Source organism: Pleurodeles waltl, chromosome 4_2 (genome assembly GCF_031143425.1).
Source record: "Pleurodeles waltl isolate 20211129_DDA chromosome 4_2, aPleWal1.hap1.20221129, whole genome shotgun sequence".
NCBI lineage: Eukaryota > Metazoa > Chordata > Amphibia > Caudata > Salamandridae > Pleurodeles > Pleurodeles waltl.
The window spans coordinates 358,416,630-358,437,670 of NC_090443.1; the positions used below are offsets into that span (position 1 = coordinate 358,416,630).

General features: G+C 41.9%; 1 protein-coding gene across 4 annotated transcripts in view; it reads right to left on the bottom strand.

Moving 5' to 3' along the window:
• The window catches only part of PTPRC (protein tyrosine phosphatase receptor type C), a 536,505-nt gene that overhangs the window by 48,444 nt on the left and 467,020 nt on the right, over positions 1 to 21,041 (bottom strand). For all 4 annotated transcript variants that reach the window (XM_069231438.1, XM_069231436.1, XM_069231437.1 and 1 more), the window contains 3 exons: positions 18,487 to 18,622; positions 8,739 to 8,888; positions 6,554 to 6,644 (listed from right to left, as the gene is read on the bottom strand). In XM_069231438.1, the coding sequence (XP_069087539.1) occupies positions 6,554 to 6,644; positions 8,739 to 8,888; positions 18,487 to 18,622 (377 nt within the window). The remainder of the gene's footprint in view (positions 1 to 6,553; positions 6,645 to 8,738; positions 8,889 to 18,486; positions 18,623 to 21,041) is intronic.

Consider the following 21,041-nt stretch of genomic DNA (forward strand, 5'->3'; position numbering starts at 1 on the left):
AGTTCCTCCTCTTGTCCCACTGCACTAACACATTGATTAGTATTATCTCCTCTTGTATCTACTTTTATGATTTCTATGTGGAAGGGGTGTGAATTTTCTAATTTCCTTTCACTCAGAAATTCTGTTACAGAATTTCCAACTCACTGACTGACAGACATTTGTGACTGGTTGATTCCACACCCCTAAGCTACTTCCTTAAAATTGTTCCCATATATTTTCTTGCATCCTATATACATGTAAGTGAACTTACATTGTTCTAGATGTTGTCTTCCCTGATCTGGATCCTGTAAGAGAAATCATTAAGCACATCGAATGGGCTGTACATGTGCTTCAAAAAGCATACTGCATAGCTATCAACCCTATTTATTTAAACGGCATGGTTGAGTATTGTGAAAGCTGAATTAATTAATACTAAACTGTATTGATTGATAATTAAGAATTTATATGAATTATGCTAATATAGAGAACTCAAGTGTTTTGGAAAATGTGCCCACCTAGGTGGCAATCATGATGTATACGACATTAATGAAGAAATAATATTAACTGTTTAGAAATAATATTCACCTACAGAACCAAATATATTAGTGGACCATATTAACGTCTTAATGAAATGTATTTGCCTAATTTTACTAGGCATAGAGTAATTGTGAAATTATGGGCCTAGTCGACAAGGCCTCATGTTAAGCTTCATGGCATTAATAAATGTTCGTAAATGTTTTCTGTCTCATCAGAATTTACACTTGTTCTTTTTTCACACAGTGCTGACCAAATAGATTTGTAACATTGCAATGTTAAACTAGTAGATGTATTAAACTTTTCTTGTGAGAACTGTCTGCTGTGATGCAATGTACTAGCTACTGATACATTTGTATATTTGGTGCGTGAGAAGCTGAAGTTCCCAGGACGTGACAATGGTTTCACTGACTAGAGTTATGATTGCAACTGAAAGTTACCTGACAAAAACTGGTGATGAGAACAGAAGAGGAGCCAATCATCGACGTGTGAAAGACTGTCTAACTATATCACAGATTTAAGAATTAATGTTGATTGGTTCTACTGTGAACACCCCATGTTCTGACCAATGACAACTCGAGAAATTACTTTTAATCAATCAATCAATCAGGAATTTGTAAAGCGCACTACTCACCCGTGAGGGTCTCAAGGCACTGAGGCGGGGAGGGGGGTATGGGGGGAGTAGGTGCTGCTACTGCTTGAACAGCCAGGTCTTGAGAAGTTTCCTGAAGGTAAGGAGGTCTTTGGTCTGGCGCAGGTGGGTGGGAAGAGTGTTCCACGTTTTGGCAACGGGGTGCGAGAATGATCTACCGCCGGTTGTAGTTCTGCAGATGCGTGGGACGGTTGTGAGGGTGAGGTTAGTGGAGCAGAGATGCCGGGTCGGGGTGTAGAAGGGGCGTCGTCTTTTGAGGTATTCTGGTCCGGTGTTGTGCAGTGTGTTGTGAGCGTGGGTGAGGAGTTTGAAGGTGATTCTCTTGTGACTGGGAGCCAGTGCAGGTTTTTCTGGTGGTCTGTGATGTGGCACTGCGGGGGATGTCCAGGATGAGGTGTGCAGAGGCGTTCTGGATGCGTTGCATCCTCTTCTGGAGTTTGGCCGTGGTTCCTGCGTAGAGGGCATTGCCGTAGTCCAGCTTGCTGCTTACGAGGGCTTGGGTGACTGTTCTTCTGGTTTCATTGGGTATCCATTTGTAGATCTTTCGGAGCATGCAGAGGGTGTTGAAGTAGGAGGAGGAGATGGCGTTGACTTGCTGGGTCATGCATAGTGTGGGGTCCAAGATAAATCCAAGGTTGCGTGCATGGTCGGTGGGAGTCAGAGTGGTTCCGAGAGTGGCAGGCCACCAGGAGTCATCCCATGCAGAGGGGGTGGAGCTAAAGATGAGGACTTCCGTCTTGTCGGAAGTTTGAGGCAGCTGCTCTTCATCCATTCGGCGATGGCCTTCATTCCTTCGTGGAGGTTGGTCTTGGCGGAGTCCTTGGTGAGGAGAGGATCAGCTGGGTGTCGTCAGCGTATGGGATGATGCTGATGTTGTGGGATCGGGCGATGTTAGCGAGCGGGGTCATGTAGATGTTGAAAAGGGTTGGGCTGAGGGACAAACCCTGGGGTATGCAGCAGATGATTTTGGTGGCCTCCGAGCGGAATGGCAGAGGCGGACTCTCTGGGTTCTGCCGGTGAGAAAGGAGGTGACCCAATCCAGGGCTCTGTTGTGGATTCCAGCATTGCTGAGGCATTAGCATAGGGTGTGGTGGCAGACGGTGTCGAACGCGGCCGAGAGGTCCAGGAGGATGAGGGCGGTGGTTTTGCCGCTGTCCAGTATGGTTCTGATGTCGTCGGTGGCGGCGATGAGGGCGGTTTGTGGATTTGACTTATCCGGACTGCTCTTAATTGAGCAGCGCAATTCCAGATAACATTTCTTCCTACCCTTTAGCTTCATCACGTAATTACAGCTATTATTGATCGTTAATGCTATTGATGCTGTTTCCTTAGCTTGATGTCCTTTCTAAGTTGGTTCAGATAACTTAAAGCCCAATCGTGGCTGAGCCAATCCCCTTCACTTGCCCGTGCCAACGCTGATCAGACGATTGTCCAACTGACGAAGAAGTCCATGCTTGCTGATCCATTCAGGAGAGCTACAACAAAACGAAATTGTCTTTGTTATAGATTTTTGTTCTTTTCTTTTAGGTACCCACTGCTATTTTTGGAGCCATAGCTAGATTTTTTCCATATTAGCTTTTGTCTAATTTTCTTTTGCATGAAAGCCAAGCATGCTCTTCGAATTAGAGGGTTAGTTAGTTTGTCCATGTTCAAACAAATGCTATTAACAAAGGATTGATTTTATTTACCTGTTGAGTCTAGATGTATGCAATTTATACTGTTCAGTTACTGTTGTTATTAATTTGTATGGTAACTCTTGAATGTTTAAAGATAATTGATTTGGTTAGATTTAAATTCTTCCGCCGCTTTGGTCAGCCTGTGTTGTTCGTATATGTTTATCGTTTGGGTTTAAGATTACATTATTTGACTTTAGCATTGTTAATCTAGGGAAATAAACTTTCTAATTTTACCAAAAGGTGTAGTTATTCATGGTCACATGGGCTATGGTGTCTAAAGTTTACTGACTCAAAGATTTCTGATAATGATTTGTAAAACTAAGTTGTATTGTTGCAGGTTATGTCATGCGTAAAATCTGTGTCCATGGTGGAACACTCTTAGCGGAGTCAAAAGGTCCATCAAACCTCTAACGCGCCCCTTTATACATAAATAATCAGAGAACAAATAAGGCCAGATGTGCTCACAGTTTCGAAACTGTTGACTGTGAGACCAAAGCAAAACACTCTCCATCTCGAACTGTGTAGCTATGTTTGTTGTCATTTGTCTTTACAACAAAAGGGACATGTCTTATGTATTAGTGTGCTATGTGTCTCGGCTATTAATGTTTCATCTCTTGGAATGGGTGTAAAGGATGTGGTGTGACTGTTCCATCCCTGAGTCTGTTCTTGTTGTTACCATTGGAAAGTCTCAGTAAAAGAATGGAGCTAATATGACCAGGGGCCACATTACATACAGTACCCCGGGGATACAAAGGGCTTGTGTCCCTGTCATCTGTGCCCTCCTGAGTCACTGTTGTGACAGTGTCAACTGGTAGTTGGGGGCAGGATGCAAATGAAGTACAAAATCTGATCAGTAATTGTTCTGGAAGGTGCCTACATGTGTCTTTAGAGTCATGTTCAGTTGAGGACACAGTTAGCTTGTCCTTGGAGTTACAGGATGCTCAGAGATAGTCTGCACTGGGCACGCTTTGTGGACCAGCACAGACAAAAGGCTTGCAAAGGGTGACATGCAGAGTGGACATTTATCATAACTAAATGGCATGTAGTGCTGGATAATGGATCATTTAGTGATTTTTAGAAGAGGCTCAATTACTAGTAAAGTGTAGTCTGGTCCAGAGAAGGCTTGTTGGAGGGGCTACTATTTCTGCAGTAAGTAGGAAGGTCAAAGTAATGTGGCAAGGCTTTGTCAGTGTAGGGCTGACTGTGCGGGCTACTGCTGTGGGAGACTGTATAACATTAGAGAGTAATGCTCGTTCTCTAGTGACATTTTATCCAGATTAGGAGAGGTATGTTATTGAAAGCACTCAATAATATTTGGCATAGATTTTGGTAGCAGTGAACTTTAGCAATTGCTTCTTTCATGCTTACATTGCTGTGAAGACACGTGGCGGATTTGGGTGCTTCAGGCTGGAAATATGTCTCTTTGCTTGTGATCAGTGTGTATGGAAGAGTGTGCAGTTTCCTGCAGTTGTTTCTGTAGTTTGAGTTTGGGAGCTGGTTGCTGAATTGTAGGCTCTTGGAGCTGGTCTGAGTTAGTTATCTGGGTAGATATTTGGTTCCACACTTGGTGTTATTTTTGTTTTATGGCTGTGCTTTGTACGCACTCATGGTGGGTGGAAGTCCCTTGGCTGGAGCAGGCTGCAGGACAAGTGGGCAATGACCTTTTGCAGAATGAGAGATCCCGTTACTACATTGTGTTGTTCTGTGTGTGCTAGTTTTTCTGTATGTTAGTATGTGAATTCTGGGAATCCCATGGATAGGAGGATTTGCAGTAAAGTCAGCCTTGACCTGTTGTGGGGTATATGATTCAATGTTTACATTGCACAGTTATCTGTGTGCCAATATAGACAAATCAGGGAACATCTACATACATTGTGATGATTCCAGGGTGTGTGGGGTGTTTCCCTGTTGCAGACACAGAGTTTCTGTGACTATTTAGTATTGTTGTTGCTTATTCCCTTCCCTATTGAAGAGTTGTTTGGGATGTAGTTGTTAAGGAACCTAAATCACGAGATGTCTGTTGCTCTCCTCTTCTGTCTATGGTTTCTTGCATAAGCAACAAACATAATCAAGGGACACAAGCCCTTCCAATGAGACTTTTCTTATAGTGTTGATACAAGCCTTTAATCGCCTGGACTCATGCGTATCTTGTATCCTGCTTTATCTTCACACCTTGAACCTCTAGTGTATTACGAATCATCCCATCAATATCTGCTCATCAGTAGCTATGTGCATGAGCCCAGGAGCCACAGATGCTTATGACATAGATCTGAAAGACCATATATGTTTACTCAACAGTCTTCATGCATGCTTTTGCTCTGTGTTACTCGAGTCCTTCTCAGTCTGTCCATACCACCCCTCAAGTTCTGACCAGAAAGCAGTGGCATGATGTAATGCGTGTTCGGAGTCATTACAATGTAGACGATCTCTGGCAGAGTTTACGGCACTGTCGGATCTGAAGATGGTTTAGAACCTCTGCTTTAGAGCAGAGAGAGACTTCGGGGACAGTAAGGTGAGTGTGTAGCACAAATGAACCAACTAGGAGGCAGTCTAAAAGAGGATGTTTGACGCATGCAGAGCATGGTGAGAAGCTGGGCAGAATGACAGGGATTGGGTAAAGCAGAACTGTCTCAGAGCAAAACTCAAGAGCCAAGAAGCAAATATAGCTGCGGTGTAGCCTTAGGGTCGTGCACTGTTGAAGCAATGAAATCACAGAATTCTGGAAGAGGGAGGGCGTAGTGCCTAATATATAAACAAACAAGTGGAGCGGCTCAAAGGTCTACTGAGGAGCCAACAGCTGGTGCTGCTTGTGCCAGGTTGATGAACACCAGGGCTGCTTAGAATTAATTCCACCTTTGCCTTTTTCCTCTGCTACAGTAAATTCCCTTTTTCTCTAGCTCACTCTGCAGCTTCTTTTTCCTCCCTGCTTTCTCCTTTTGTCACTCCCTTTCTATACTTATTTTTATACTTTTTTCCCCTTTTCTGCCTTCCTTCTCTTGAACTGGGTGAAATACTTAAAATGAAAAATAAGTACAGGTCTCCAAAAACGATGGCCACCCACCAGCCAGCTCCAGCACAAATTAAGCATTGTATGAGGGTCTGGCAGCAGAGCACAGACTGAACTGTTGAACGAGGAAGGAGCGTTCTGTTTGTGGTTGGAATGATTTGCATAGTAAAGAGAATTTAATGTCACTAGACTGGATACCAATGGATGGAGGGCATGTCAGGAGTGATGAGTCACACAAGTTGTGCAGAGATAGCATGCATATTAAGGCCCATATTTATACTTTTTAAGCGCAGTATTTGCGTACTTTTTCTGATGCAAAAGCGGCGCAAACTTACAAAATACAATTGTATTTTGTGTTTGCACTGCTTTTGCGTCAAAAAGCAGCGCAAATGCGGCGCTAAAAAAGTATAAATATGGCCCTAAGTGTTACGATTAAAAGTTCCTGGGTAATCATTGTCTTGGCGTTGCTGGGGTGAAAGGTGAGCCAGATCTCTTTAGTTTCAAACAAGTGACCAGAAGCTCTCTGACCATTCTCTGACCATGTACTCTGCCCATTCAGTTGGATTCCCAGCAGCAATAAATATTACAACGAGAATATATTCTTTCAATTAAACCTACATATTTGTAAATATATCTACCTTAAACGAAAATATCAGAAAATAAAGCAAAGCTCCACTCATTACCAAGCATTATAAATCAACTCACATGGTACAACATGTGGACTCCAGTTTTTATCTTTATTTTCTGATTTGTTTCCAACATTCTGCGGTCGCCAATTTTTGTATGTTGGTAATCTCTGTGGAAAGAATATGTTGCCATTAGGTGAGCAATCTTGTGCTACTTAAGTCTCTCTTTTCCGCTCTCCCTTATCTCTCAAATTCCTGGTAAGTATAGACATTTTGTTTCCTAGGGGCATACTCTGTTTCACAAAACATCATGTTGGAAATAGTCAAGAAATACCAAATAACAACAACAATAATAATAGTAACAATAATAATAATAGTACGAGTAATAATAATAATGTGCTTCTCTATAAATAAAACCTTATACCTAATTTTTTGCCATTTCTATTTTAACACATTTTAATGAACTTTATATGTGGTACAGGTTTCGCTGAAAACATCGTCAGATTACCAAAGCATTTTGTTACAGTTACGGACTGTTCATTAACAGTTTTTAGTTAACTGCTGAAATGCTTGGTGTTCGATTTGCTCTTACATAACTATCGTCCTGCTGTACACCTTACCCTGAAAGTTGCTTTTAATGTACTATGCCACGAAAATCGATGTCGTTCATTACACCACAATTATCACATCTATACTGGGTGACTGAAAAAGTTCGATCCATGATTATATTTTTTCAAATTCTTTAGGGCATCCCCATGCTGTATAATTAACTTCCTACATGTTCTTACCCCCGCCTCCAGGGAGGGAACCGTCTGGTTCCCCATTGTTTTACGATGTCTCTTCTGGCTGCCATCAGAGCCATATTACAGAACACACGTTTACATTTCTGCATTGTAAAGTGTTTCTAAACTGCCAAATTCCACACAGCGCTGCAGGTCAGAGCTTACCCAGACCCCTGTGGCAATCTGACAATTTATCTAGTTCCAAAATGCTCCCAAATGGGGTGGGAAAATGTCCATCTTTTTTTTATATCCCCACGGACATCCCTTATTACAAGATATCTCAAAACTTGGTAATTGTTCCATTCTGTAAATGTATGATGTAGGATCTTCAATCGGGCTTCAGTTAGGACAAAACCTGCCGACATAAAGGTAGGACCTTCCGACTTTAAGTCAATCAAACAGTACCCAACGGGTTAGTCTGATTGGTCAGTGTGGGCCATTTATTGGATGTTTATACACCTGTCTAGGGTCTGCCTGGCCTGTTTTTATTGGGTTCCCTAGTATTGAAATAAACATTGCCTGCAGCAATCTCACATCTATACAACCTTCCAGAACTTGCAAAACAATAATACAGAGTGTCTTCACAAGTTTAAAACTGCCTCAGTTTGTAAACATGGGACACTTTTCAGCTCTCTAATTCACTAGGGTGGTACACGCTTGTTTTTGGGTGCCTGGGCCTATTTTCTGTCCTAGTCTTGCCCTGCTTTAGTTGAACTGGTCACCATTTCACGTGGATGACTACATGCATCTACCAATCCTCATCATAGAGTGTGCCATATATGTTAGAGACTTTGTTAAGCCACACATCCTGTGTTAAATAGAGTGGGACAGGGCTTTGCATGGTGTGACCATACATCAGATAGAGTCGGAAAGGGTCTTACATTGTGAACTCTCTGACAAATGCAAAAAGAAGGGCTTTTACATTGTCAACTCTCACAAATGACCGTATAAAGAGGCTTTGTATTGTTTATCACTGAGAGACGTAATTACACAGATCTAAGGCCAAGACGCAATAGAAAAGTCTGGTTTCATTATGTTATGTTTAATACTTAGTTGTATCAGAATTAAAGTATTTCTCTATTCAAAAGTAAAAGTACTGATAGGAAATTGATTTATTACGCATTATAATAGGTGTTGTGGCACTCTGGTTCTCATAAGCACCCTTTGAGAGGGCCTCTCAGTTTGGTGAAGAAGGGCTGGGATGAAGCTACTAAGAAGCCACCCCAGGATGTATTCAGTTACATGCTGGCCTTCAGGGACCAGAGAGCCCGTTTCTGGAAACTTGCCCAAGAGAATCTGGAAACTAGCAAGGAGGATATGAAACACTGTAACATAGACAATGGTTTGTGTTAAAATAGGTGGCAACACAGGTGTTGTATGTCAAAAAGGCACATTAAACATCATGCCATCCAAGCAGACATTTGTCTCTTTTATGAACACACTTACCTGGTAAATGATAAAAGGTGATAACATTGACAGTACCTGGAATTCGGCCTCAAGTGTGGATGGGTCAGAAGAAGGGTCTTTTTTCTTCAGGTTTGTCAGGGAAATGGCCAACTCTGGAACACTGATTTCAGTATCACCAAAAAGACAATACTCTACTAGAGCATGGTGGATCAGAATGTACTGGGCCTAGAATTCGAAAATAACAGGGTGTGAGGAATACTTTCAGCACAAATACTGTTTCAATGATTAAGTTAGTATGTAAAACGAATTCTGGCTTCCTAGCCCAAATTTCTCTTTTGCTGTAGCTCTCCTGTTTTTTATTTCGAATCGGGTGGATGGCAATATGAACTGACTGGGCAATTATTTAATTTGTTTTCCAAATTGGGTTGAACATTCCGTAAATCTGAGGTTTTGTCACAATGTAAAAGAATTGAGGGAACTGAAGTCTGATTCCGAGTTTCTAATCACACTTTTTAACATACTTAAGGGCTTATTTACAACCCCTGTGGCACAGAGTAGCAGAACAAGTGCTTTTCTGTGCACCCGTGCGTCGCCAGGAAAGGTCAGAAATGAGCTGTATCTACGAAATACAGTGCAATTCTGTTCTCTCCCCCTGAACTGGTGCACAATGGGCTGCCTTGCGCCAATGCAGGCACCCTTGCCCCATGGTGCAAGGATGCCTGCGTTGGGGGGATGATTGTTTTTGTTCAGGAAGGGTCACTTTCCTGCACAAAACCAATCACTAGAGGTGTTTTCCTCTCATAGAAAGAGGAAAAAACATGGAGAAATAAAGATATTTCTCCCTGTTGCGTCACTTCTGTGCCACCTCTGAGGTGGCGTAGGAATCTGGCACATTCCCAGACTTGTAAACCTGGGAATGCATCAGATTTCATAGCGTTCCATTGATGTTGTGTGGGAACACCAACAGCAACACCAGTGGAACGCCCCTTTCACGCACTTTTCTGTGTGAAAGGGGCCCATATTTACAAGCCCATGAAACGCCATGCTAGGTAGCTTTTTGTGGCCTTGTACATATGGGATGGCACACTGCCCCACCGGACCATCAACACAAATGATGCTCCAATGGTGCAGTGTGTCGCTAGGGTGTCGTAAATGAGGGCTTAAGTTTATTTTTTTCTCCAATTGATTGTTTTTTACTAACCATATATTTAAATAATTATTTATTTTTTATACATAAAATTGTTTTGTAACAGATTTATTTAATATTTTCAATTTTCTGCCAGCCAACCTTTGTGTAAAATCCTGGTGTGGGGTGGGTCGCAATAAACTGCAACTTGTTTGCCTTTGAGTGTCTTTAATTTGTTCATCCCAAAGCACCATTGTTCAATTAAAAAAAATTTAATAAGCAGTATGGATGTGCACATCAATTTAATTGTTTTATTATATGTGAGAAACGTATTCTTAATTTGTAAGACGCATGTTTTATCAACCCAATTAGACAATGCCTTGCTGGGTTACAGCACTGTTCACTACTAAAACCCTGCTCAACCCCTGCTAGCTATGTCACAAGCAGTAGACTTTTCCATAGAAAAATACATGATATGTTCAAACAGTACTGAAGAACAAACAAGTCAAGAAATAATATAATAAAATACCAATTCCACTACAGAAACATTAGAAGAATTTAGAAGGTAAAATGAAACAAAAACATGTAAAAATCAGTAAAGGGTATCTGGGAAATGTTTTTCAAATGTTTTTACTTCAGACAATTCCCTGTAGGAGCAATGGAGTTATAAACTTTAATCGTCATTATTATTATTATCATTATTAATAATAATATTTGGCAATAATTCATTATTAAGCACTTCCGTTATTTCCACAAATCATATTCAATACTGTTTGTCTGTCCACGAACATTAACAATGAAGTGTAGCTAGTAAGTAGGGGTAGGCGGCGAGATCCGCTCGGCTCTGCTGTCGGAGCTAACAGAGCTTTTGGCACTCCGGGCTCCGTATGGAGCATGGAGTTTGTGCAAAAACTCTGTTAGCCCCGCCAGTGGAGCGGAGCTCACCGAGGCACACTGTAGCACAGTTTTGGGCCACACAGCACAAGCGCAGACAGTCTGCGCTTGCATAGCCCATAACTGGGCAGCAGTGCGCACTCTCAACCGGATCCAGCAGGGGCCGAGAAAAGCAGAGCGCAGCTGACAAAACAGCGAGGACTCAGCCAGGTGAGTCCTCATTTTTTGTTGTTTTTTCCCACTGTGCACACTGACTTGTGCACAAGACCACTGATACGGCAGCTTTTACTGCATATGGCCCTGGCATGAATCCACTGGCCTGCCCAAGCTGGGACAGGCTTGGCAGGGATAGGATGGTGACAAAAGGTCTGAAATGGCAGCTTTCACTGCCTATGGCTCTCTCCTGAATGCACCTGATCTCTGAAGCAGTAAGCAGGGTTGGGCCTGGCTAACCAGGCTTGACCCTGCTTAGCGCTTCCGAGATAGGGCGCATTTAGGACTATGCGGATCATGGAACTCCACTCTGCGGAATTCCACAGAGTTTTTAATCAACTCTGTAGAATGGAACTCTGTGAACTCCGCCCAGGCCTACTAGTATTAGAGTTGTGACATGGACAAGCATCACAAAAAGTACCAGGATATAAAAGGACTGAATGTGGTAAAGTAATTGAAATGTTATGATTTTCATGTTAGCATATTGATCCATATAGAGTCTTAGAACATATAATGATCAATTAGAACAATACATTTGAAAATAGTAGGGAACATAAACATCAAATCTAACTTAAAATATCCCACCTGACCCCTAGTGTCACTCTGGCCTTAGTTCAATAGTCTCCCCTCAACGTCTCAGACTCTTGCAATCTAGTCACACTATGCATTATTCATGGCTTTCTAATATAGATTTGTGTGTTTCTGTGGGGAGTTGTCTAGTGCCATTGGTAGAATGGCCTTAACGACTGACGTTAACTCAGAGCTGATGTGTCTTTCAAACACAGGCCAGGCTTATTTAAAATTGCATGAAATCAAAGACACTGATATGTATTCTCTTGCTCACTTATCAGAAATTGTGTCCATGGCTACTCTAATCTGCATATTTGGTCATTTACTGTGTAAAAACATTCTCCATGAAGCTATCCAGCACATCTCAGACATCCATCCTTCCAGCGTTCATAGTACTACATTCCACCAGTGTGGTGAAATACAAGTGCTGATGATAGCCATCAGCGTCTACCTTTACTGAAACCACCTACATACAGAAATGGTGCAAGCCGGTGCTAAACTTTTTGGTGCAAAACTGAGTTAGTGCAGTTTTGCAGCAAAAAGTATAAATAAGGGCCAATATTTTTTAATTTTGCGCCACTTTTGCGTCAAAAAATGACGTTAATGCGGCGCAAAAAAAGTATAAATCAGGGCCTTGGTGCGAGATGGGTCTAGCACCAAAGTATAAATATGGAGTTAGATTTGCACCGAATTAAAGTAAAAAAAATGACGCTAATTTGGTGCAAACAGAGTATAAATATGCCGCAGAGTATAAATATGCCCCTAAATATGGCGTTAAGGCCATAGAGTCATTTTTTTCACGAGAATGCCTAACTTGCATCTCATTAAGGCAAGGTAGGTCTCCAATTTCAAAAAATTACTTCAACTCCATAAATTAGGTGCTAGAGGGGTCTAGCACCAAAGTATAAATATGGAGTTAGTTTTGCACCGAATTAGAGTAAAAAAAGATGACACTAATTCGGTGCAAACAGAGTATACATATGCCCCTAAGTGTACTATTCCCTTAATCTCCCAGTTACTCCAATTAATTGTTTTTCCTTCCCTTTGTTTGCAGCATTGCTCCAGAGCTACGTATCCGAGTGTGTCCTAGGGTTAATGTCCACAATGTATGTGCATGATTCCAATTGGCAAACATGGCTGGTATTATTGGGTCTGTGGATTGTTCTGAGGCTTTTTGTGTTTGTGAACTGCATTAAGTTCTTTACTGCTCCTTAGTAAGTCTGTTTCTCATTGTGTCCATAGGTGTGGGTCTGCGTGTCACTAAAGGGAGTATATCGGCTGTGATAGATTACATGCTATGTAATAGCTTCTCTTGTGGAGTAGTCCGAGCCCTCTGCATTCAGTGTGGCCATGTAGTTTAGCGGCTTTTAATTGTGGTTTGTTCCTTGCCCAGACAAAATATTTAGACCCATATTTATACTTTTTTAGCGCCTCATTTGCGTCATTTTTTTACTCAAAAGTGGCGCAAACTAACAAAATACGATTGTATTTTGTACGTTTGCGCTGCTTTTGCATTAAAAAGCAGCACAAATGCAGCGCTGAAAAGGTATAAATATAGGCCTTAATGTCACCCCCTGTTCGATTCAAGAGTGATCTGGAGATGAGAAGGGGCAGCATGCCAAATACATAATCGTATTGTGGGGCTACTGTCATCTTCATCACGTACTCTTCCCCCAAAGTGATGACTTCAGTTGCTTCCAACATGCTATGTAATCTTGTGTGCTGAGTATCAAGGAACCTAAATTATTGTTAAGAATAATTTCTAGCTCTCTATTAAGTGTAATGCTGAGATGGCATATACCATGTGGCTTCCATTTCAATGTGGAGCATAGCAAGCTGGCTTTTGTAGTGTTCCTCGAAAGAGAAACTATAAAAGCACGTTTCTTTTAATTTTATACCCAGAAAAGTGGGAGAAGTCTTGAATCAAATTCATTAGGGCTAGCAGAGATTTATTCTGTCAGGAGGAGTCAGCAGTATGTTGACATCATAAAAGACCTTTAAGTTTCCCACTGCTGTGTCTTAATGCCTTGGGTCCTCTGATACTCTTGGGGCCGCTAAAAAGAGTTCTAGGACTAATAAAAAGAGCAGGGAAGTGATAAGGCCTCCCAGTTTGGTTCTTCGTTTAATCTCAATCTGTCTAAAGCCGAAACCACCAGAGTTAACCTAGGCAGTGGGTGAAAGCCAATTCACTTTTGATATGAATTCGTCTCCAAGGTTTGCTCTACAAAGTGTTCTAAAAAGACACCCCTATCCTCCATTCTGTGCAAACACTTTTTTATTGTTGTGTGACAAAGCAATGGCTTCTGTCAGCATATGGTTGCTAGAGTAATGACTGGAGGCAAAGCCCACTCTGTGGGTCATATATCAGGATAGAGGTTGCCGTTCTTGGCCCTTCGGCCAGAATTTCAGTTACACTTTTTATGTCAAAGTTTATTAAGAATATCAGACAGTCGCTGCAACAGTACAAGGGGTCCTTCGCTTCTTTGGGATTAAGGAAACGATTGCTTTATTAGTGGCAAGCTCCGAACAACAATCCGCCAACAATGCCAAACCAATCTTGCAAAATTTGCTTCGGAACACTTCTTCCCCTAGTGATTTATCAGTACAAAAATCCTTAATAGCCCTCTGGATTTCATCCACTGTTATTTCCCCTTCCAGTAGAGCTCGCTCCTCTGGCATAAGGAATGGTACATCTAAGGGTCTTAAAAAGTGTTCTTCCACCACAGTCCATAGTCTCAGGATCGAACAGTTCTCGTAGATTGAGGCGAAGGCCTTGGCTATCTCCACTGGATGGTGTAGAAGAAGGCCCACTATGTTGAGTGTGGCAGTGAAAGCCATCTGTGATTTTGTTTTAATTTTAGATCGGCATGTGAGTAGGCACCCCACTTTTTCTCCCCGCTCATAGTGGAGCCATCTCAATTCCACCAGTGCGTTTTCTGCCTTATTCATAAAAAAAGATATTAAAAGTTGCCCTTTCTATCACTTTTTCTTAGTTCATGGATGATCTGGATGTGTATTGTGTTTGTAGCTACTTTGTTGGTTAATTGCTTTTGTTTGGTAACAGAACAGTCTTGAATACATAGCCCCTTCTACGTTGCTTTTTCTGCTACCCACCGAGTCTGTGCTGAGATTTCAGGGGATTCATTTTCTAATGCGTATCTTCTGATTTGTGAGCTACGTTTTTCTTTCTCCATGGGACTTTTATATTTGGACGCCTGCAGACACAGCAAAGTCGGAGATGGGAGGATTAGGCCAAATTCCAGTTCCAATTGTATTAGTGAGTGGTCCAAAATTCCCCCATGATATATTTCACACCCAGTTATATTAGGAAGAATAAATGATCCCATTAAGCATGAATCTATATGGGATTCTGCACTACATGGTTAGACAGGAATATCGATTAATTTTTCTCTGGGAGTAAACGTCACCATGCCTCCAGCAGCCTAAAGTCTTCAAAAACATCTATGTTGTTTTGTTCTGGTGGTTAACAGGACTGGCCGTGCCCATTAGTGGGTTTATAGTTACATTTTAGTTTCCTTCCAAGATTAGTTTGTATGATTCTACTTTGCTCAGTATTGTCATTATTTATTATTCTCCTGAATACGGACACCTAGACTATCGTTCTACAAGAATATCGAGGGGCCAAATATCAAATGGTAAGTGCATACAGAAAAGTAACGATTTACTAGTCCTAACTCCATATCTAAGTGCCTTAGAGATATATGCACCACATCAGTACATATATGTGGATTTAGGTATAGAAATATAGATTTACTTACCTGTCAATATTAATTTTCGTTATCTGTTTCTCAATAATGTGCCCCATCAATATTCTGGGGTCAATTTCAGGGTGCACACTCACATTTCTGAAAAAAAAAACCTGGGCCAGATTTAAAAAGGTGGTGTTGCACCCAGCGCCTGTTTTCTTGAGACCCTTAGAACCCCCCCAACGCCACCATGTGTGTGCCATATCTAAGATACAGTGCACCACGGCGGTAGTTAGGAAACTAGTGTCAACGTTTTTGAAGCTAGTTCAGAGCTTTGCAGGATCAGCGTAAAAAAATTTGAAGCTAATCTTGCAAAGCCCATTGAGGCCCATTGTAAACAATGGTGTGCCTCCTTTTAACGCCAGCTCTGAGCAGGCATTACAAGTGGCGAAAATATGACGCAAAGAAATCTTAGATTTCTTTGAACCATTTTTTTGCCCCCCTAATGGGGGAACGCCCCCTTTGCATACATTATGCCTGGCACAAAGGTTTATAAAGTGCCGCAATGCATGCCTTGCGCCACTTTGTAAATTTGGAGCAGCAATTTTGGCTTCATTGGGCTACATTGGCATAAAAAGAAATGGTGCTAATGTGGTGCAAGGAGGTGCTAGGGGCTCTTGAATCTGCCCCTCTGTTGGCCCTACTGGGTGTATATAATGGACCCACTGCCAAAGTCATGTTCATTGTTTTAACTTTCACGAACCTGTACTGTCAATAGGGATCTGACCTTGTTTTCAATATTTTAACTGTAGCTTTCATTTTACGAAGACTGCTGCACCGCATTTTTAGCCTGTTCTGCATTTTGCATTTAAAGTCCCTGCAGTGTGTTTTGTTTTACCACTATGTATCACAGTTCCACTCAATCCCTTTTCAGTTTCGGGGCCATCTAAAGCAGAGCAATGCATCTCCTAAAGGAGGGTGATATCGCTTTTTTGGATCTGAGGTAATATAGCATCTTCTGCCTCTTGGCGTACGCTCCTAAGCCATGCATGTTGAGAGATAATAATGTTAATACTGTTGTATTATGTTTGGGAGATAAGGTGTATAAAATTACCAGGAATAAAATATGGTGATGTCAGTTCCGTATTTTGTCCAGCATTTGATACTAGGGCAATATAATGTACTGTGTCATATACAACTATGGGGGAGGGTCACTTTATACCGGGGTTTGTGTTCTCTGATCTGCTATCTGTTCTCTGATCTGTTATCAGTGGGTTCAAGCAAACTTGAGTAGCCCTGCTGTGTATTCCTGAGTTCCATTCCAATATGGCCACCTTTTTGCTGAAAGTATTCTTTTTAGTTCAGGGGTGCTGGTTTAGTGCTATTTGGCTAATGCTGGAATCTCCATGTGCACCTGCCGCTCTTCCCCTGTGCGGTGTGCGGTGCTCTTCCCATCGTGGATATTCACTTCTCCATTTCCGCACTGCTCTGCTCCTTCGGCTACCTCCTAGTGCCATAATTCCAGCATGACACTGTCACCTCGCTGGTCTTCCTCCACTCCACTCGTCTCTCGTCTGCCTTGTGCATTTCTGTTGCTCCAAAAAGTAAGAAAGTTCATCTTCTTTGTTTCACCATAGCCCTACATTCCCTCCAATGCTCCTTGTCTTCAGTAAGGCCCTCCACTCCAGCCAAGGCTACTTGCGGCACCTTCAGACTTGAAATAGTGGCACAGGTATGTTCGTCAATACAGTAGCTTTTATTTTTGATGTTGCCTCAGTGCATAACCCCACACCTAAAAGTCAATTTTAGCCTTACTGAAAGTATATGCAGAAGACCACACTTACATCAAAGACGAAAGCAGGAAAACTTATCAGCAAAGTAGTTACGATTGACAGATGATGTCAGGGCATTGTCAGATTCAGTTATCCTTCAGAATGACAAGCTCAAAATCTTTTAACTTTGCTGGCACTCTTATGGGAAATGCCTGTCTCAGTTGCAAAGGTACAGCAGACCTTCCTGCCTTTGCTTCCACTTACAACCAGAAATCCTAAATTCACCCTTGTTCTCTCCCACAGCCTCTGGACTTCCATGGAAGCCTCCTGGTGTTCAGGCTTCTTTCCAGGCAGTGCTTCCATGGGGATCAACACAATTCCCATTCAACTTAACAACTGTTTTTTCTCACACAGAATGAGTCATTCTTCAGCCTTGTGTGTCCCTGAAGTCTGTGAGCAGACCGTGGAAAAACGAGTATGGCTCTATGTATACGTTTGCCCTCTTCACAGGTGCTTAAAGTCTTCACTAGATCCAATATTGTTCTAATGAACTGGTGGCCACTTGCCAGTTTTATCCCCTCCACTAGTCAGTGATTGGTGGCATTTCCTTGTTTCAATAACTGCAGAATTGCCACCAACCAGCAATCCCAGTTTTGCAGCAGTTCCTGTTTTCTGCCTGAAAGAAATCACAGGAGCTTTTTGTTTCGTTTGGCAGAACTGGGACTCCTGCCTTCAGAGCTTAAAGTCCCCTCAAGGGTTCAGGGTTATTTTATTCAAGATTCCTCTCTTCTGAAAGAGCTGGAATAGTCTCCCACCCTCTGGGGACAGAGAGGAATGACTTAGAGGGTCCACTGGTTCAAAAGCCTTCTCCGTGTAAGCCCCTCATTGGCATAAGCATGCCAAAATCCTGGCCTCACCTTTGGCCCTTTGTCCGCCCATCTGTGTCTGTCTCCTGCCAACTGCTGCATTCCCAATCAGGGCCATGTATACATGTTCCCTTTTCCTTCTACAGTGAAAACACCTTCTTGCATTACTTCACTGTGAGAGCATATCTTTCTGAATATTAAGTATGACACACTTTTATATATGAAACAACGTGCCCTGTGTTCTACAAAGCAAGAAGGAATGACTTTTTTCACGCGTCAGAGGCCTTTCCTCTGCCATGAATTTCTGGATGGTTTTAACCAACAGCCAGCCAAGCTACATCGATGCTTCTGGAGACATATTTTCCAGTCACACATGTAGAATGCAATGCAATGAGTACATTTCAATTTTACTGAAAAATTGATAACAGTTTTCGTAATAGGATTGCTACCCTAAATGTGTTGATTGCAAATTGTGTTTTTGTAAACTGATTAAACTTTAGAATGAAAAAAACAACATTCGGAAAACACGGGTAGTTTTGCCAATGTTAAGCACAACTTAATGACATTCACGCGCAGTTCTACGTTTCACTCTTAGAATAAAAACAGCATAACAAGAGATATTTGAAAAAGAAACAACAATGCAAAAAATCATGCAATAGGGCTCTAAGAACTTACCTCAACTTGAACCATGAGGCAGCGCTGTCGGCGCAAGCTCACAACAAACCCGTAGACATCGACTCTGTTCTCACTATCCAAACCCTCCATCATTGCATCAATTGATATATAGGTCCCGGTGCGCCCGACACCAGCACTGAAAATCATTTGAAAGGCAATCGAGTCAAAAGACACCAACCAATTACGAAATGATTTGGTTTTAATGTGTTGTATTGCACTGTAAACTTTTCATAGATTAATTACTACGATAAGTGACCAGCAATCACTCACTCAGGGCTGCCAGTTAAATAATGCAATGCAACAACTGATATCAAAGGGCATTAATCTCTTTGAATAAGTGTCTCTTTCCAAAGTTGTAGGTCATTGTCTTTCACTGCAATACAAAACCCCTAGCGGCAATCATTCCATCTCTCTATAGAAATTACAGGCATTGATCACATGGTGATGAAAGATCACATAGTTAACCACACATTTGTGTGTATTTTGAGGAACAAATTTGGGGGCAGATTCACTAAAGTGTCACCCAACGCAGCACAGAGGTGAAAATGCTGCACTGTGTTGAGAGACAGGGAGTGAGCAGGAAAGCACCATGGGGCAGATTTACAAGAAACTGGCGCATCAGCTCTGATGCGCCAGTTTTCTTGCTTCACTCCTGCCCCACCTAGCGACACCATGGGTGCACCGTATTTATATTCCAGTGTACCATGGCGAACGTTAAGCCAATATCATCCAAATTTTTGACGCTATTGTGGTGCTTTGCTTCACCAGCATCAAAAAATGTGATGCTAGTGCAGCAAAGTGTAGGGAGGCTCACTGATTGGAGTGGGTGTGTCATTTTAACGCCTGCTCTTAGCAGGTGTTAAAAATGATGGAAAAAATGGTGCAGTGAAATCTTGTGGATTTCAGTGTGCCATTTTTTCGGGCCTCCCTGGGCCAGAACGCCCTCTTGCACACATTATGCATGGCACAGGAATAATGTGGTGCAAGGGGGCACAAAGTGGCATGATGCATGCATTGCACCACTTTGTAAATCTGGTGCGGCAAAAATGCCTTCATAACGCCACATTAGCGTAAAAAATTGATCCTACTTTGGCACAAGGAGGTGCTTGTAAATATGCCCCCTTATCTGCAGGGAAATGGCGCTCTCCTCCCCTCTCCCTAGCACGATGCAGGATTTTGCTGGTGAGTGCCACACACACAATACCTTTGCACCGTAGTGCAAGAGTTTGTGTAAAAGCCTAGCTTAGCAAAGGGTGGGTGATTGCGTGGGAACACCCATGTAACACCCCCAGAACGCTAAGTAACACAAAGCAGCACTTTGAACTACATTGCATACTTTTAGTCAATTTCCTGGAAAGTAAATGATAAAAAAAAAAACATTTTGTTCTGGTTTGTGTCACTTTCATGACGCAAACCCAGCACAACATCTTAATATAGCAACCCCTTAGTGTTATATTTATATTTTTTCCAATTTTTTTGTTTTGCTTTATTTTGATTTTTTATATCTCTTCTCGAGAGCGATATACTTTGCTTAGCTCACTTTGCATAACGTCTTCTTGGCACTGAAGTCACAATACTAAAGAGAGTGATGAATTATGATGCCAAAGATTTCACTTCAGGCCAACATCAATATACATATTTCAGAAGGCTGATCAAGGTCAAAGGGCTCTAGCCTCGGCTAGGATGCTCGGTGACAGCATGTAAATAGCATTTGAGGAAGAATGGTTGTCTGAAAACATCTTGGTTGGTAAACAGTGTGAGGTAGGTCGAAAACAGGAGGTGCAGAGGAGACATTATACATGAGGTACGCACTAAGGGAAAGGGAGTCTTGTGTTATCTGTAAATAGTTTCAAGGAAACGTCTACTGTTTATTAATGATATACCAGCTAATTCAGGCTGGTGCCAGATACCGGATCGGCTGCATTTTCTTCTTTCCTAGAGGATCTATTTTTTTCTTGTTTGAAAAGAAGGGATGGTAGAAGATGTGGCATAATGGTCAGAGCTGCCAACGTTGGAGCTGGGGACCCAGCTTTGAGTCTCAAAGTGGGTTCAACATCTTGTGATTTGGGGCAAATCGCTTAGAGCCTGATTTAGTGTTTAGCAGATGGGGTTACTCCATCACAAATGTGACGGACATCCAGTCCATCATATTACAATTCCATTATATCCTATGGAACGTGTAAGACGGTGGATGGGATAGCCGTGTGTAATCTAACTGGTGGTCATGTAAAGCACTCCAATACCTTCTGATTGAGTTTGCCTTACAAAACAATGCAAATAAAAAGGACCAGAGGGGTTTGGAGCCGCACCCTAAAAAAAACCTCTGACATATTTATATTATAAACTTTTGAGACAATATACACTTATTGTGAGCATCTGACATCACAAATATATATGAATACAAATGCACCTTTCTGACATGCACTTTTTCATATTATCTATTATTGAAAGAGCCCCTTCACACCCAATTCCTCTCATTACCATATCATACATTACTTGACTCTGGGTTCTTCTCACGACCTTGGTTGTGGCATTCATATGTGCTGAGTCTTCCA